Here is a 17,459-nt window from a genome sequence, read left to right on the forward strand (position 1 = left end):
CGCCTTGTTTTCACTGCTCCCACTGCACATGGAATCACTCTGCAGGTATTTGCAGAGATGTGGCTGACAGCATAAATTAGCAATATCTGTGGAAGATACAAGCTCAGAAAAGTATCTGCCATGGAAACCAAGACTAAAGCTGATGCTTTAGGAGTAAGACATCAGAAAGCTGCCAAGATCAAGCACGCGTTCCTTGTGAGCTCATCTCACACAGAGCAGTAACAAATGTCTTTGCCCCTTCAAGCTTCTCTGCCCACTTTGTATAAATTTAGTTGTGCTTGGCTCTGACAGAGCGATGAGGCATGCCTTGTCTGTTTTTTTCCAGTAATTTTTGTTTATATGGGTGCTTTAATACTGCTTTCCCAGTAATGCCTAGGAGGAATTATTCATGTGTTGGATTGGAGAGCAACTTCAGAGAAGATGTGATTTCTATCATCGTTCTCCTGCTATTATTGTGTAATTGCTTTGTGAGACGCAAACGCTCCATTTCACCCGTTAATGGGAGGATTAATTCCCATCCCCACCGTCTGCAGAGAGGTGCAGCCACATCTCTAATTCTGCTCTGCTTCTCCCGGCGTGACGGGTTCAGGCTGCGAGGGGTGCGAGGGGTTCTGCTGCCAGGAAAGCCCCCGGCCTGGCCAGGGAGCTGGCAGCCCAGGGCAGGAGCTGGAGAGAGGCAGGGGGGCTGCCCTGGCTGCAGGGGCAGCCAGTGCCTGCGCCACAAACTTGCAGAGAACTGGCTTTGCCTTCGTGTAACCTCCAAAACCACTCCAAAGAAGGTAATCCGGGATGCCTGGCAGTTCCCTGGGGCATGTTTTGCATAGCTTTCCCTCCACTGGCTGCTGCCAAAGCCTGCACGGTCTGTAGCACCCATTTGGGATCAGAGGATGCAGCAGCCCCCATGGAGCATCCATACTGCCCAGACCTTCCCAGCCAGGCATGGGGCATTCAGAAGCTGAGACTCAGAATATCCTGTGATACCTGTGAGATACAACAGATAGATATAGATGGTATAGATATAGATGATATAGATATAGGTAGATATTTGCTTTGTGTTCAGGCTATTCAGTGAAAACCTAAGAATGGGAAATGTCCAGGAGCCTCCAGCCATCTCTGCTCTTCCCATCTTTCCCTGGCTTACACGGTCTGGAGCTCTGGCTCCTCACAGCCTTCACGGCTGCCACCAGCCTGCAGCTGGGGAACCCCAGCCCTTCTCAGGAGCCAGAAATGCCACTGTCTGCTGGGAAAGGTTTCCGAGATGGAGTGCTCTGCAGACAGCCGTGGCATGGCTCTAAGGTCAAGGAGGAACTGGTTCATTGTGTAGCTCTTGGAATCCAAATTCCTGGGAGGTTGTCAGACATCCAGGTCATGCGAATGGCAGTGCCTGCCCTGGCTCCAACCTGCCTAGAGCCTCTCTCCACTGGGACTTGTGTGCCTCTGAGATTCCACCTGAGATTTCTGTTTGTTTGGCTGTTGCTCGGGTTTTTCTGTGGTTGTTGTTTCTTTAATAGAACATCTGGGAACACTTGTCCAAATCTCACGGCAGGACGCTGCACCCTTTGCTCACAGAAACCTCAAGGGCTTAACTTGGCCATCTGAGTTCCTTGTGACTCCTCCTGTGGTCCCCATTTCAGAGATATGGGACAGGGCAGGTACTTGTACCCAGTTCAGAGGTACAGGAAGGAGGAGATATTTTGTCCCCTGGTCAGAGGTTCAGGATAAGGAGGGTATTTTAAAGGCACTTCTGTTGCAGTTCAGTTGCTGGGAAGCACAGATATGTCTCAGACAATCCTCACACAGCTCCCTGCCTGAAAACAGGAAAAACAGACAACAGAAGGCATGATGGCACAATTAAGCCAGTTAAATTCCATCAGAAAATATTTTAATAGGGGAAAAAATAAGGACTGGCCTAAGTGAGGGGAATGCAGCCCCACAAGTGTGCAGAGCAGCCCTGTCCTGCTCTGGCCCAGGGAATGGCTGGAGCTGGGTGGGCGCTGGCTGAGCCAAGCATCGCTCCCTGCAGGGAGACCATATAAGAGTAAAGTCTGTGGTGTTACTGATAATGAATGTCTCCTCATTTCTCATAAATTCTCTGCTAAATGCACGATCACCAAGTTAATAATGCAGCGCAGGGCATAACGGATAGCCAGTTAAAGTAAGTAAATCATGTCTGGTAAGACACAGAAGAGAAACAGAAACTTCTGGCACTTTTACCAGGCAGGACCCCTTGGAAGAAGCCCTGCACACAGCAAAGCAGAGCTGAGGACACATCTGGTGTGGATGCTTGCTGCCATAGGGGTCTGACTGCAGGGTCCGGGGAGGCAAGGGCTTGCTGTGTAAGGGAGCCACAGGTGATTCTCTTGGTGCTTGAGACTTCCAAAATCCATCTTGCACAGAGAAACTGTGGCTGTGAAATATAGTGGCCCAAAATATAGTAGTGGGTTTCCAGCCAGAGCATGGTTACGAAAAGAAGAGCCTTTTCTGTGGGGATGCAGGTGAACAACACCCAGGGGTGAGAACCAGGGTAGGAATTTAAGTGGGAAACCTCCATCAGGTGTGAGCCAGCAGGAACAGCCCCCTGGGATGGCACCGGCACCCTGGAATGGCACCAGCACCCTGGAATGGCACCAGCACCCTGGGATGGCACCGGCACCCTGGAATGGCACCAGCACCCTGGGATGGCCCCGGCACCCTGGAATGGCACCAGCACCCTGGAATGGCACCGGCACCCTGGGATGGCACCGGCACCCTGGAATGGCACCAGCACCCTGGGATGGCACCGGCACCCTGGGATGGCACCGGCACCCTGGAATGGCACCAGCCCGTCGCTCGTGCAGCCCCGCTCACCATGTCCTGCTATTCCCCTGGGAGCCAGGGAAAGTATTTAAATATCCTGACTTCAGCATCTTCCTCCCGGCTCAGGAATGAAAGTTTGGACTTTCGAGCACGAACAACCTTTTCTTTCTCTGCCCAATTTCCTGTTTGATCTTCCTGAAGGTCCCGAGGACTCGTCGCTGGAGAGGGGCGAAGGCAGAGCCGTCTCCAGCTGTCAGACAGCTCATTGTCTGCTGCCGAGGGGACGGGCTCACGGGAAATCCTGCCGTGGGGCTGGGCCGAGGGCTGGCTCGGGTCATTGTGGCAGCGCCGCTCGCAGCCCCCAGCACCCGCACGGCGCCGCAATGCCCCGCTCCTCGGGCTCTAATCTCTCCCGAGCCGCTTCCTCTGCTGCAGGAGAGGTGGCAGACAGGATGTGCCTTTGTGCCTTTGTGCTGCTCCGCCTTCTGGGGGTCTGCGGTGCCCCCCGGCTCCCAAAGCCTCCGTGGCTGCCTCCGGAGCCGGCTCAGAGGCGGAGGAGCGGGACCGCAGCGGCTGCCGAGGGTGGGGCAGCACGGCGGCGAAGCGGCACCGTGGCAGCCCGGGGCTGTTAAGGGTGATCCGGGGTACACGGGGAGGGCTGTGGCCGTGCAGAGGAGATCCCGGGTTAGGCAGCGGACACCAAAGGCTCGGGCTTGTGTCTCTGTCTGGGGCCAGGCAGAGGGAAAGCCTGGGTGACCTCTGTGCAATGTTTGAAAGCCTGCAAGTGGTCCAGGCTGGGAAACACCGGCTTCATGTTGAAAGAGCCAAGCCAGGTCCAAGGTCAGAGGGACAGGTTTCTTGAGCAGAATTTAGTTTTCAGTTCCTTAATTCTGTGTCAAAGCAAAGTGGGATGTGGCAGAGGGGGCTCCTGACCTGGCTGTGTTTTGGAGAGGAATAGCTGAGGTTTGGGTATGTGTGGCTGAGTAGCACTGGGAGAAGAAAACCGGGAAGGGAAGGAAGGAGGAAAACAGCAGAGATCTGTGGAGATTTATCAGGGAGTCAACGCCGTGTTGATTGTCTGGGAGACGAGCTTGGCACTGAGGAGTTATCAGCCTTATAGCTCATTTCTCCACTAACAAAAGAGTTTCTGGGAGAGAACAGATGGTGTTTGGCTCCTACCACCATCTCTGGTGGCCCAGCAACTTTGCTTTGTAGCTGCTGGAAAAGCAGTTTCTGTGATCCCCTTCCCATCCTTGTGGCCGTGCCTGAGCCACAGGGGCTGCTGGCTGTGCCGGGGTATTCGGGAACATTTCTTGCCTGCTGAGGCCATGCTGCAGGTCCTGCCCAGGTTCAGCTGCAGATCCTGCCCAGGCTCAGCTGGGGAGGAGGATGGGAGCTGCTCCATGGGTGTCATACAGGTTTGTGTTGGGCTCTGGCTGCCCCCAGGGCCACTGCAACTGTTAGGGCAGGTAACTGAACGTTTGCCAGTGGTTGTTTTCCCCAGAAAGCTGCCCTCAACTGCACACGTCAGCCCTGCTCAAAGAGCAGCAGCAGGGCTGTAAAGCCTATCTCTGGGACAGGCAAGGCTGGCAGCTCCAGGCACCGGAGCAGTGTCGCCTGCCACAGGTCTGAGCTGGGCAGAACTGGAGCAGGGAGGCTCCCAGGAGCCCTGAATCATCTGTGGGGCGCAGACCTGCCCTGTACAGCTCAGAGTGCTTCCCCTTGTGTCCTGGCCCCAGCCAAAGCCACCAGCCCTGGTGGTGCCACCTCGGCACTGAGCAGCAGCCTGCTGACAGCCCCTGCTCTCAGGTGTGTTTAGCTCTCACAGCAATGCCTTCTAGATGTTTCCCCACAATCACAGTTACAGTCTCAGTGACTGATGCCTTGTTTACACGGGAGCCTTGTCTTTGTTCTCGAGATCTGCCCTTGACTCACTGTCAGGTGTCAGTGTGCAGGGGCTTCAGGCTGTCCACTGGGTTATTTATGCAGCAGTTCAGACAAAAAAGAACCAGTTTAGAGCTGCCAGTAGATTTTAGTTCTGTGAGGGAGGGGAGGGAAGAGGAGAGGAGTGATGCTGTGCATAAAGCAAGCAGTGCAGTCCCTCTGGCAGGGTCTGGCTGAGCAGAAAAGTGCTGATGGTGAACCTGGGCTCTGACAGCTCCCATTGTGGCTCTGAGCCCTCAGGGGTTCGGGGTCAAACCAGAAGCCCAGCCAGCAGTTTGTGCTCTGGAGTTGGTGGCATCTGCCTGGGAGAAGTAAATCCGATTTGACTTTGTGTCTGCCTTGTGGAGAGAATCTGCCCATCACAAGGGTCTGTGTGAGACTGAGGGGGTTGCAGGGTCAGGGGACACAGAGGGAGCCCTTTCTCACCACTCTGATGGGCACAAATAAAATAAAATAAAATAAAATAAAATAAAATAAAATAAAATATAAAATAAAATAAAATAAAATAAAATATGTAGTCTGTCAGTAAACAGTGCTGAGTGTGACGTCAGGTCACTGAGGCCAGTGAGCTCATGTCCAGGACCCTCTGTGCAGAAAGCTGAGTCAGTTCCGGCCGTGATGAGCTTTGTGGAAGAAGCATTTTCCAATGTTGTTTAGGGAAATCTTGCGGAGAAAGTAAACAGATATCTGACCCCAAAACCCTGCCCCTCTGCAGGCCTCTCTGATCATGGCAGCAGCTGGGGAAGAGGATGCTGGGGCAGCAAAGGGGACCTGCATCCCTTGGGCAGTGCCAAGGTGCTCCCGGCGCTGTGTTTGGCAGGCATGTGGTAAACACCAAGTTTCTTGTTTGGCAAATTAATTGGGGAAGAGAAAGGAATAGTAGCCTGGCCAAGTGCTCCTGGGCTGGTGGGATGGTGTCCTGACTTGTGGGATGGTGTCCTAACTCTCAGGGATGGTGTCCTGATGTGCCCCATCTGCTCGTGAGCTGTGTCCCACATCCCCTCAGGCAAATAGTTTCCTCAGGGACTTCTTCCCCCCCCACTCCCGGGGCTGTGGGGCTCCTCTCTGTTGGGGAAGTATCTTTGATCAGTAGAAATTAAACCAAGAAAATATTTTCCATTTGTGTCAGGATAAAAATGGCTCAAGCTGTGTGTGATTGATAGCTGAAAAAATGGGAGCAGCCCCCGTGCCGTTTCGGAAGGCTTCCCACTGTCCTTGCTTACAGTAAACACCGAATATATTTAGCTGCAGAGCCCAGCATGACACAGCCTCTTGCTGCAATAATAGCAGCGCCTTGTCTCTTTTTCTTTTTTTTTTTTTTTTTCTCTTTTCTAAGAAATGGGGTTGACTAGAGCTCCTAGGATGCCGGGTAGTGATTGCCTCACGGGCTCACCGTGCCTCCTGGACACCAGTATCTGTGTTTGCCCTTGTTTACCAGGTCTGGCGACTGAAGGCTGTGGTGACTAACTTGGCAAACGGGCGTTCAGGGGCCGGGGCACATCCCCCGTGTGACACCAGTGACGTGCCACCATGCAGGCATTGGTCAAACCCTGCTCCCAGCCTGACTGGGCACCCCAGGCAGCAGAGAAATTATGAGACCCTCGCCAGGACCTGCCTGTCTTGTTCCCACCCTTTGCCCCACATTAAGCTATTTTTATTCTAGTGCCAATGTTTGGGTCTCTGGTTTATTTATTTCCCAACAGCTGTAATAGTGCAATGTCCTACAAACACTGGCCAGACACCAAGGATTTTAGGGAAATAAAATCCCTTCCCAAAGGTCCCTCTAGGTATCCTTTATCTGATAACAAAGACTTTACCATCTCCCAGGCCTGTGTCATCCTCTTAGCAGTGGTGGCTTCCCAATCTGTTCCCCAGCCCTCTCCATATTAGGTGTAATTTAGCAGCTCCTCTCTCCTCCCCCATGCTGTAATTAGCACTTTTTGGCTTGAGTCATGGGCTGTAATCATATCTGGCCTGCAGTAGCTCTGCAGAGGTGAGCCCTTCCCCAGGTGCAGATAAGCCTCTGCTTGTGCCAAGCTGTGTGTTCTGAGGGACACGGTGCTCCAGGCACAGCCCCAGGTCTGGGCAAGTGGCAGCACAGAAAGAAGGTGAAGGCAATTGTTTTCTGTGCTCTCACATCCCTCGCACTGGGAAATCACAAGGCAAATTTGGTTATTGTTAATAAATTGCTCAGAGGACTGAGGCTGAGGTGTGCAGAATGGAGCCCAGCCAGGTGACAAGGAAGTGTCCCCCCAGGAGTGCCCTGGGATGGTCCCTGATCACAGTGCAGGGACATTTGGGCCACGGCTGTGACAGCACTGGGGACTTGCTGCCTTTCCAAGGTACTGGAAGTGGTTCTAGAGCAGGGCAAAGTCTGGGATGCAGCACTGGGAGCCCGGCAGTCCCTGGGGCCTCCCAGGAATGCAGCAGGTCCAAAGCTCTGCTCCAGCAGCACAAGTGAGGCAGGAGCTGGGGGAGTTGCTCTGAGATAAACTCAGCAGAGAGTGGAGAAAGATGGGGATAGAAATGAGCAATCCTGGCACAGACCAGGAACACAGGGAGAGGAATGGCAGCCGTGGCTCAGACTGGAATTGGCCATGGCTCCAGTGGGACCTTCACGATGTAACAACAGCCTGGGGACCCTGAGATGGGGCTGCAAACTCCCTGACACTTTAGGGAGGTTGATCATGAATGAGTTTATGGCTTATGAAGGGTTTGTAAGGGAGCCAGGACCCAGATAATGGGGGATTTTAATTACTTGGATATTGATGGATATAATAAGTGTGCAGCAAACCACAAAGGGAAACCTATGGCTGGAGGGGAGAGTGAGATTGATCTATGCACAGCATGCTAAATCACTTAAATCATTCAGAGCCTCTTCTGGCCTCAGCTCCAGGAGCAGAGCCAAGTATGATAAATAAGGCCAGAATCGGGAAGTGTCTAGAATCCAAATGTTTGTATTCCTGTTCGATTTCAAATATTCACAGGGACAAAAGCAGCAAAGCACTTGGCTGAGGCTGCCTGGGGGCCGTGGGAATTCCTGTGGAGGGGGCTGGCAGCCCACCACCAGGAAAGGTGTTCAGGAACTTTTGCACAGATTTGTCTCAGTGCTGACCGGGGTGAACCCTGGGCACGGCAAGGAGGGACCCGGAGGCCAAAGCGATTGAGAATGATGGAAAGTCTGAGACAACAGTGTGGGTGGGATGACGGGCTGGGCATGGCCCAGGGAGCCTGGCAGGCAGGGCTGGCCACCTCCTGCGGATTGGTCCCAGGGCTGGGGAGGCTCTGTGAGGTTTGGTGCATCAAAGGTGTGCCCAGGTGAGGCCACCTTGGGCATGCACCAGGTTTCCTTCCCCATCACACAGGCCTGACCATCAGATATCATGGGGAAAATATCTGCTTAACAAAAACAAGGAGTCAGGAGTCAGGTGGACACTCCAGTATGTGGCTGGAAGAGCTGTTGGGCTGCTGGGCAGCTCTGAGTGGCAGCTCCACAATGGAAACATGTGCCTCAGTGCTGCAGGGACAGGGCCTGGCTCCAGAGATAAGGGAGATTTCTGTGTGGGTGGCACTGATTTGTGGCTGGAGCTGCTGCTCTGGATGTGGACAAGGGCTGTGACATCTCTCCTGTTTTTCCATCCACTCCCTGGCAGGCGTCAGTCCCAGCTGACCCAGCAGATACTGGTGCAAAATCCCATTCTCAGTCATGTGGATCCTGGGCAGCCTGCACATCCCAGCCTCACTGCAGAGATGTACCTCTGGGAGCTGAGGTCTGGGGGCACCTCTGAAAGAGGGAGGGGAGCAGCTCTTTTGCTACTTTTCCCTTGCTGAAATACCATTAATTCTATCACTGAGCTGCAGAAGTGGCCTTAACCCTGCCTGTTCCAGTGCTCCAGCACTGTCCAGCAGAGCCTGGACATTGCTGCTCAGGAGAGGAGGTAGCTGTGGCTGGACTCACCCCTCACATTTTGGGGTGTGCAGTGCCTGCCAAAACAAACCCTTCAGGAAAGAGCAGGGCCTCGGGTTGGCAGCCTGTGGCAGTACAGTTCCCACTGCTGGGATGCAGCATGGATGCAGCACATGGTTATCCTCAAACACATCAGGCCATTTTTAGGCACAGGCATAAATTATTTAAATGCCAAGTGCTTCGAGTCAGAATGCACCTGAGACCTTAGATGTCTGTCTCTTGTGATCAATGTTAGACAGCAGTGGTTTGAAAACAGAGAGGAATCACAGCTCTCTTGGAGCAGCTGTCCCAGCCTGCCAGGAAAGCACACAGGAAAGGCCTGTGCCTCACTGTCTGGGTACTTCCAGAGTGGCAGGATCCTTACTGAACTCCATTCCAAAGGAACTGCAGCTGATTGTCTGTGAGCTGGCTGTGACAGAGCATTTGGTAACCACAGAGCCTGTGCTGTGTAGTTTGCTGGCCTGGGAACGCCGTGGGCAGTTTCCTTCTCTGCAATTTCTTAGGCACCTTCCTTGTTCACCAGAAGAAGGGGAGTGTGCTCTCCAGAGCAGGGAAACCCCTTGGCTCTTCAGAGCCCCCTGACATGATCAGCCTCTCTGATTTCCCATCTCCCCTCTTCTCTTCCGAGGTCACACAGATCCATCCTCCTTGCTCCCGAGGACCTGCTCTTGGCCCCAGTGGCACGGGGCAGCATGTTCGGGGAAGGGAGTTTGCAGAAGGAAGAAAACCTCCCTGCTGGGGGTCCTGTGGCCCTGCCTGGCACTGGCATCGCTGCTCCCAGCAGGGTTTGGGCATTTCCAGCACATGCAGAGGCCCTGTCCCCCGCAGGACCAGCTTGCCCCAGCTCCCTCCAGTCCTGGCTGCGTTCCTCATTTAGATGGAGTGATTTTTCCCCTGGTCCAAGTTTGTTGTTTTCCTGAAATGGTCTGAAATGTAATAGGCCAAGACAATCATTGGGATGAAATATTTCCTACATGAAATATGCAGCAGCTATTCAGAAATGAAGATCAAGTGGAAGGAGCACTGCCAGGGAAAGATTTAAAGGTGCTGACACGTTCCTGTGGGTTGTTTACTGAAGTCATCTCCGAAGCCCCAGTTTTAGGTCTATATTCAAAAAAAGAGCACAAAATACAATTTAGCAAGACTTTAATAATTCAAGCTACAGTGTGCTGAGCTTGTTTTTGCCCTTATGGGAACAACATCTCATTTCAAAGGACCTTGACTCTCTTCTGGTAGTGCAGAAGGGGCACTGCCAGGGCTATTTTTGCACCAAGACACTGACTGGGTGTGAATCCTGCATTTGGAGGCTGTGCCAGCAAAACCTGGGGAGGCAAAACAGAGCCATATGGCCCGATTTCCCTAAAGATGCAAATTCCAAGGAATCTGGGCGTGCTGACTTGTTAGAAAAGGGCAACATAGGCACCTGGCATTATAAAAAAAGCTTTAGCACGGCTCTTGGCACAGGGCTCTGCCCACTGAGCCCAGGTCGGTGGTGCGAGGTGAGCCCGTTCCCGCAGCCGTGGGCCGGGCAGGGACACTCGGGAGCAGCCACACCCAGCACGGGGGCTGCTCGAGGGTCTCACTTCACCTGCGGCAGTGTCGGAGGAGCCTCACTGTTGGGCTGACCCTGGCACCAGGCTGCGATTTATTCTGCTGCCAGTACCTAGGGAGGATCAGGGGTTTGTCAGAGGTATTTTTCCCATGGAGAAGCCATGTGTCCCCATGTCCCCTACTACAGCACTGTGTTATCACTGAGACTTAAAGTGAAGCCCATGTGACCCCCAGTGTGGCAGCTTTGCCCCTGTGACACCCTGAGCCCTTAATGACCCAGGAGGAGCAATGGAGTTGGCCATGGAGAGCAAGCCCGGTACCCCTGTGCCTCGGTACAGCCTCTTCCCGTGCACACCAGCCTCCTGGACACCCCGCATTCGTCCCACCGCTTGGATCCCTTCTCTCATCCACACTCCTCTCGCGGCTGGGTTTGAGTGGCTTCAGCATCACTCCCATGACGGGAGCATTGGTGTTTGCTGGACTTCCCCTGTGGAGTAATCATGGTTCCTTTGCAGGTGTGGCGGGACAGGAGCCCTGTCCGGGTGCCAGCGGCTGGGGGTCACAGCGGGGAGCTCCTTCTCGCCCTTTGCTGTCCCCTGAACCCCTCCGCCCTGCACCCCCCATCCCCACCCGTGTTCACCTCGCCACCCCTGTCCCGCTCGGGTTCCCTGCTGCCGAACGCGGCTTTCTGCCGCCACCTGGTGATGGACACAGGCCCGGCCTCACACATGGGTCAGCAATCGCTGCTTTATTCGTCCGTGTGACCCACCCGTGTCCATCCGAGCTGTGGCCCACGCCGGGTTGGAGTGGGGAAGAAGCGGGGCTTGGAAGGACACAGCTCTTCCCTGGGGCGCGGGGATGCTGTGCTGGCGTCAGTGCCAGGAGAACACTGCGCCCGTCCCGGTGCCAGGGGAGGATGCTGAGCTCGCTGTGTGCCTGCTGGGGGGAGGCAGCAGCAGCAGCAGCAGCAGCACTGTTCTCTCTCACCAGCCCCGAGCGTGTCCCTCGTCCCAGACGTGCACAGGTGGGAAGGCTGCTGCTGATGGGAGGTTTTGGATCTTGGCTTGTGCGTTGCAAACAGACTCGGCCTCCTGCGCCCACTTCGGGCAAGCCTCGGGGTAGGTCAGGCACTTATCATCCCCTCCCTGGTGGTGTCCCTGATGCTCTTCAGGAAGCTGAAGATGTGGGAGCCGCCGGTTCCTTTAGCCTCCAGGGCAGACGGGGGCTTTCCCGCAGAGGGGCCGGCCCTGGCGCTCGGCTCTGCCCGCCTGGCCTTGGCTTTGGCGGCCGCAGCGGCGATATACTTGGTGACGATGGTGATGTGGTAGGACCTGAAGGCCGCCAGCGCAGACACGCAGCGGTTGAAGGCGGCGCGGAGCCGCGCGGTCCCCGAGGAGAGCACGAGCTGCCTCAGGGACACGGCGCCGCGGATCTCCTCCACAAAGGCTCTGTGCGGCGGGGGCATGTACTCCCTCATCCTGCGCAGGAAGGCAGCTGCGAGACACCAGCGAAGGAAGGACTAAGTTGTGGGTGAGTGGATTAAAGGCCCCGACCCTCTAGGAGAGAAGCTGGCCTGGAGCTGTGGTGCTGGCACCGTTTGAGGGACCCCTGACAGCCTGCACAGCCTGCTCTGCTCTGCCTCCAATTAAGTGAGAAAGAAAACCCATATTAGGTCAGTGCTCCATTAGGGCTGGTGCTAACCCTAAAAGGCAGGGTTTAGCCCTGCTCCCAGCCTTTTGGTTTTTGGTTTGTTTTTTGGTTTGGTTTTTTTTGGGTTTTTTTTTTTTGTTTGTTTGTTTGTTTTTTGTTTTTTCTTTTTTTTTTTCTAGTAAAGTTGTTTTGCTAATTTCTGGTAAATATTTCTGTTGTGGGCTGGACTAAAGTGGAGCTTTATGAATGGCCTCTCATTGGCAGGATGGCTGCACACTCTGCTCCCTCATCTCTCGGCCCATAGAGAGCCTCAGCAAAAAGCTGACATGCAAGAAGCCAAATGCGTGCTTTTGTGAATTTATCATGGTGAGGAAGCACCTGTCAGAGCCACATTTATAACCTTTCTCCCCGGAACTGGGCAGAGCCTGGTCCCAGCCAGGCTCTGCAAGGATGAGATGGGCACATGTCCTCCTGCCCGACAGAGCTGGCACAGTCAAGGGAATCGCTCTGGCTCATCTCTTCCCCCGCCCCTCATCTGTTTGGAGAAGGAGAAGCCCGTGGCTCACCGCTGTCCTCGCGGTGGCAGATCCCCAGGAGCTCATCGAAGGCGTGCAGGACCGTGCTCTGCGCCGCGCTGCCCCCCGAGAACGCCATGGGCTCCGGGGACACCCCCTCGTAGATGAGCCCGTGCGCCATGGCAGGGTTATCCTTCCAGCTGAGCAGGAGACACGGCAGTCAGGCAGCGGCCATGGGGCTGGGGACAGGGGCCTGTGAGAAGGGACCTTGGGCTGGCAAGACTGAGCAAAGCTTTCCTGGCCCAGCCCATGGCTCTCCTCCTCCATGTCAGCCTTCTTCAAACAGGAGATAAACTTGGAAATCAGACACTGTGTCAAAGCACACAGTGAGGCCATGGGCGTAAGGAGAAATCCTTAATTTTCCTTTGCCAGAAGAGCGTTCTCTGGGATCTCCATGCCCTGGCGAGCACTCTGTGGCATGGTGCTGGGACACATTGCCCTGCTTGGCTGCACCTCCTGCTCCAGCTCAGGAAGGTTTCTGCAAGCAGAGCTGCCTGAGGTGTGCGAGAGGGGAAGGGGCACTTGTCTGGGAAACAGTGGCACTTTACATCAATTCCTTGAATGTCAGTGGCTGTTTGGAGAAGCACCCAAACACTCCTTTGAGCCCCTGAAGTTTGGATTTTCCTTTGTTCTTGTTACTCAAGGTGATGTCTTTTTAAAGGCATTTAAAAGCAAAATAGAGGTCAGGCCAGCCTGCCTCTATTTATGTCTGCAGATAACAAGGCAAGGATGGGATTTCCTCCCTCTGAAGCTGCTGGTCCTGGGCAGGTCGGGAACCAGCACTGCTGGTGCCTCCCACACACACCCTGAGCTCAGACCCTGTCAGCCCTCCTTGTGCCGAAATGGAGAAGTGTTCACACCCAAATGGAGACAGAAGTTACAATTTCAGGGAGGTGAAGTGCCTGGCATGAAAATATCTGTTGGCCTTTAGCAGAATGCACCATTCCATGAGGCTTTCGGTGCTGGCTGCAGTATCTGTTGGGCTACAGGAACAGATTTTACACAAACTGCAGAGAAAATAGATTCATTATCAAGATACCAGAATATTTTTAGTTCTCCCAGGATTGTATTTATAGTAACCTCTACTAGTGGGAAGTTCTTATAAGCAGAAGGGAGTTTAAAAGGCATGTTTTCCCAAGCTGATGACCATCGAGACAGGGTCAGCTTGGATAAAAAAGAGAGAAACTTAATCAAGATGCATGGAGCCTTTTACTTGGGAATGCTGAGATAAGATGGAGAGAAATAAAAATAGAATCCCCCTGAGAAGCCTGGGACCTAGTGTCTGCAGATGCTGCAGCCCCACAGGGGTGCTGAGGGATGGTGAGAGCGCCATGCTGGGCTCCTGGGCTGTGGTTCTGCCTTGCCCAAACGGCATTTGCAGTATCTGGGGGGATTTTCTTTTTTTGAACTGAGAGAATTGTATCAGAGCAGCAGCAAGAGGATTGTTACACATGTTTCCTGAACACGCAGTGGGAAGAGCCTCTGCTCAGCTTTGCAGCTTTGTGTACACAGTGTGGAAGGAAAGAGAAATTCCACTTCTGTCAAAACTGTTCAGCCAAGAACAGGAAAGATTCATTTGTGCACAATTCTGGCTGTTGGGGCTGCCAGGGCTGAGCTGAAGTGTGGGATGGAGAGAAGTTGGAGGGAGGCAGACCCCAGCCCCTGGCCACAGTCCATGCCCGACTGATCCAGTGCCTAGAAATTCCTGAATGACAAGATGATAATGCTCTAGGGAGCATCACTGCCAGGCACAATGCTGGTCCCTACCCTGCCCTGGGGAACTTCACATCCCATCTGGGCTGCCCCTTCCCTGCACATTCCCAGCTCCCCCCAGCCCTGGGAGCTGCCAGCACAGCGGCTCTGAAGGGAAACAGGCTCCACTTACCCAGAGAGAAAGATCCGGATCACAGAGTAGAATACTTCTGGATCCACATAGTCTAGGAGGAAGTCAATCAGGTCAGAGGTGATGGGCAGTTACAGCAGAGTGTGTCATGAGCTGCAGCATGCACAGGCACCAGCTGCTCTCACCGTGCATCTTCCTCAGCGCCTCACTCATGGCCTCGATGGCCCCTGCCAGCTCCTCCAGGGCTCTGTGCAGGGTCTCCTCATCACACTGCGCGACGGCACCAAGAGCCCGGGTGATTGCCTGTGGGAGGAGGAGGGAGAGCACCAAGTCACAAAGGGGTAGGATGTCTGTGCACAGTGGCTCTGGACATTTGCTGCCACCCATGGCAGCTCTGCCCCTTCCCCAGCCTGGGTTCAGGGGACAGGAACACTTTGTGGGTGCACCTCAGGCACTTTACAGTGCAGGCAAGCAAAGAGCCCCAACACACAGCGGTACCCACCTTAATGCCAGGCACAGCTGCTTTCTCAACGAGCAGGGTGACAAGGATGAAGCCCCGCAGGCTCTCTCCCCCAGGCAGTGTGATGATCGTGTCCAGGTTCCTGCACAAAGGGGCCAAGGAGAGGGATTGTGGGGGGTGGTGGTTCAGGATTTCCTTGCACACTGTGGGACCCACTGAGCCCTTGGAACAAAACCATCCCAGACTCTAGAGCCTCTTATCTGCACCCCCAGAGAGGAGCTGGCACAGAGTGAACAGGGAGCAGGATGCTCTGGTTTAGGGGCCCTGCCATCCTCCCCATGCCCTCCCCATGGCCCATGGCCAGTGGGTCTGTGCAGCCAGAGCAGCCAGTGGCTCTGCCGCAGCCCCTTTGCTGTCGTCGCAGTGGCACTTGTGTGACAAATACAACACACAACAGGAGAGGTGCAGCCCAAGCAGTGCTACAGAGCTGAGCCAATCCAAACAAAACCAGCACCGTTAGAAAATAAATGAGCAGTAACTACTTACTCAATTTCCAGAGGCCTGAAGGCATTTCATTTATGGCCAACAAATGCACAAGAAAAGGAGAGAGAGAGAGAGAGAGAGAGATTATAAATTGTTCTAGTAACAGTCCATGCTCTGCAGGGAATGGAGGAGCTGTTCCCAGGGGCTGCTCCCAGAGACACCCATGTCCCCACAGAGTTCCTGTGTCCACACCCATGAGGCCAACCCCAGCAAAGGTGGGATTCAAGGGGCTTTGGCAGAACAGGAGCAGTTTGGGAACAGTCTGTCCCTGACACCTGCTCATCACTGCTGCCCCACCGCAGGAAGAACCGCGCTTGCTCCGCTGGCATTTCCTTTTTACCCGTTGGGGTCCTTCCTCCTCCAGTTGGCCAGCACAAAGTCTGCATGGCTGAGGATGGGCGGGAGGCCCAGGGCCTGCGAGACCTCCCAGTAGGGGACGGCGAGGTTTCGGGGCAGGACCTGAGTGTCACAAAGCACAGGGGAAGGTGGGGATGTGGTCAGGCTGCGGAAAGGTGCCTGTCTGCAGGCAGCAGCCAGGCAGGAGGGGGCATGCTCCTGCTGCAGCCACAGGAAAGGGGCTTTGCTCCCATGGGGAAAGTTCTAAGGGAGCAGCATCAGCTCCCAGACCCCAAGGAGCAGGCGAGCCTGCTTTACCTTGCCTTTACCTGCACGGTGCCCTCCTCGCCCTCCTGCCAGACATAGCCCATGGTGATGAAGCTGAGCACCAGGTGTGCCAAGTGCAGCTCCTCATGTCCTCGGAGGTGCTGGGTGCTCAGCTGCGGCATCTGCCAGGGAAACCCTTGGGAGCAAGGAGCAGATCCAGCAATGCCAAGGCCCCTGTGGTGGAGGGGCTGCCCTGCCAGCCAGGGGGAACCCTCCTAGTTCTTCTGCCCTGTCTTTATTCCTCCCTTCCCACCCACTCTGCAGGATTTGTTGTTGCTGCACTGTTACTGGTTTGTGAACAGGGACAATAATCCATGGGGTTTTCCTCAAAAAGGAGTCCCTCCTGGTGCTGGGATGCCCATGGGAGCAGCTGATCCCAAAAGGGTCGAGCCTGACTGGAAGCTGATGGGAGCCCCTGTGCTCCTTTGGCAGGGAGCATGGCTGGGATGAGACATGGTTCTTGTGACACCTAGAGGGGCCCTGCTCCAGCCCTTGCTGGCTGCTGAGCGCTTGGATCTGGTGCAGTTATTTCTGTACCAAAGTTAAGACTTTGCTGTCACCTGGTGTCAGTCCTGGCTCAGCACACATCTGTGCTGCTGGGCTGCTTTTGCACGTTTTACAGACACTGCTGTGTCAGACCAAGGTTTGAGGGAGCTCCGGAGGCAGGAAGGAGAACGCCATACCTGGTGAACGCGTGAGCGGAGCCGATGGCTCGTGATCAGCTGGGGCAGCTCACGGGCAATGTCCATCCAGGGGCCGTAGGGCACCGGCAGCTCTGTCTTGGTGCAGAGAGGCAGAGGGAGGGCTGTGAACGTGCCCAGGCTCCCAGCACCCACCCAGCCCCACACACCATGGCCGATGGCTTGTGTCTGGTTCCCCCTCCTGTAAGGTGAGCCTGTGGTCACAAATTAATGGATGGTGAACACGATCTGTCTGTCCCCACCCACTCCCACTGTGGAGCCAGGCCAGTGATAAATAGCCCCACTTTGGGCAATGGACACTTGCCCTTCTTGTGCTCCCCAAAATCCTGTAGCACCACGGCCAGTGTGTAAATGGCAGAGCTCCCTCACCTCTCCTCTGTGCTGCTTGCTGCAGCTGCTTTCATCGTTTTAAAGGGTAGGGGCTTGTCCTATTAAACTGCCCGTGCCAGAATAGCACCTGCCTTCCTCATTGTTCTTTGTAAAGTGTTACAGCAAAATGCTAAATCAAAGCTCCCCCCGAAATCTGCTCACCAACCCCTCTATTTTCCTGTCTGCCTCCTGTAGCATGCGGATGGGGAGGCACAGCCGGCTCCTACCAGAGGATCGGGAAGCAGGAAGCCAAACTCCTCGGAGACCTGAAACCTGGCCAGTGCCAGGGGCAGCGGGGGCTCCTCCGTGTCATCGCTGGCCTCCATTGCTGGACGCTGGCTGTCGGACGTGCTCTGGCCTGGCCACCCCGCTGGCAGTATGTGCTGAGCCAGCACCA

The 17,459-nt window shown here is 54.8% G+C and overlaps 2 protein-coding genes across 3 annotated transcripts in view; one reads left to right on the forward strand and one right to left on the reverse strand.

Moving 5' to 3' along the window:
- NKX6-3 (NK6 homeobox 3) overlaps positions 1-17,459 on the forward strand; it is a 322,554-nt gene that overhangs the window by 164,778 nt on the left and 140,317 nt on the right. The gene's annotated exons all lie outside the window — the stretch shown is intronic.
- Positions 11,251-17,400, reverse strand: LOC137463296 (indoleamine 2,3-dioxygenase 2-like). 2 transcript variants are annotated; one of them, XM_068174396.1, is made up of 10 exons: positions 17,290-17,400; positions 16,676-16,771; positions 15,995-16,114; positions 15,670-15,788; positions 15,333-15,347; positions 14,829-14,928; positions 14,512-14,629; positions 14,369-14,420; positions 12,475-12,623; positions 11,251-11,752 (listed from the first exon to the last, which is right to left on the reverse strand). In XM_068174396.1, exons 1-10 carry the CDS (start codon positions 17,386-17,388, stop codon positions 11,382-11,384), a joined length of 1,239 nt encoding a protein of 412 aa, XP_068030497.1. In that variant the 5' UTR covers positions 17,389-17,400; the 3' UTR covers positions 11,251-11,381. The 2 variants fall into 2 exon arrangements, with proteins under 2 accessions (XP_068030497.1, XP_068030498.1); XM_068174397.1 differs by lacking the exon at positions 17,290-17,400 and having other exon boundaries at positions 15,995-16,128.

Source organism: Anomalospiza imberbis, chromosome 28 (genome assembly GCF_031753505.1).
Source record: "Anomalospiza imberbis isolate Cuckoo-Finch-1a 21T00152 chromosome 28, ASM3175350v1, whole genome shotgun sequence".
Taxonomy (NCBI): domain Eukaryota; kingdom Metazoa; phylum Chordata; class Aves; order Passeriformes; family Viduidae; genus Anomalospiza; species Anomalospiza imberbis.

Coding starts and splice junctions, on each gene's coding strand:
- LOC137463296 (XM_068174396.1), bottom strand. CDS start 17,388: ATGGAGGCCAGCGATGACACGGAGGAGCCCCCGCTGCCCCTGGCACTG. Junction 15,789..15,994: donor GCGAGGAGGGCACCGTGCAG/GTAAAGGCAAGG, acceptor TGTGACACTCAG/GTCCTGCCCCGAAACCTCGC. Junction 14,630..14,828: donor CAGCTGTGCCTGGCATTAAG/GTGGGTACCGCT, acceptor CTCCTCCCACAG/GCAATCACCCGGGCTCTTGG.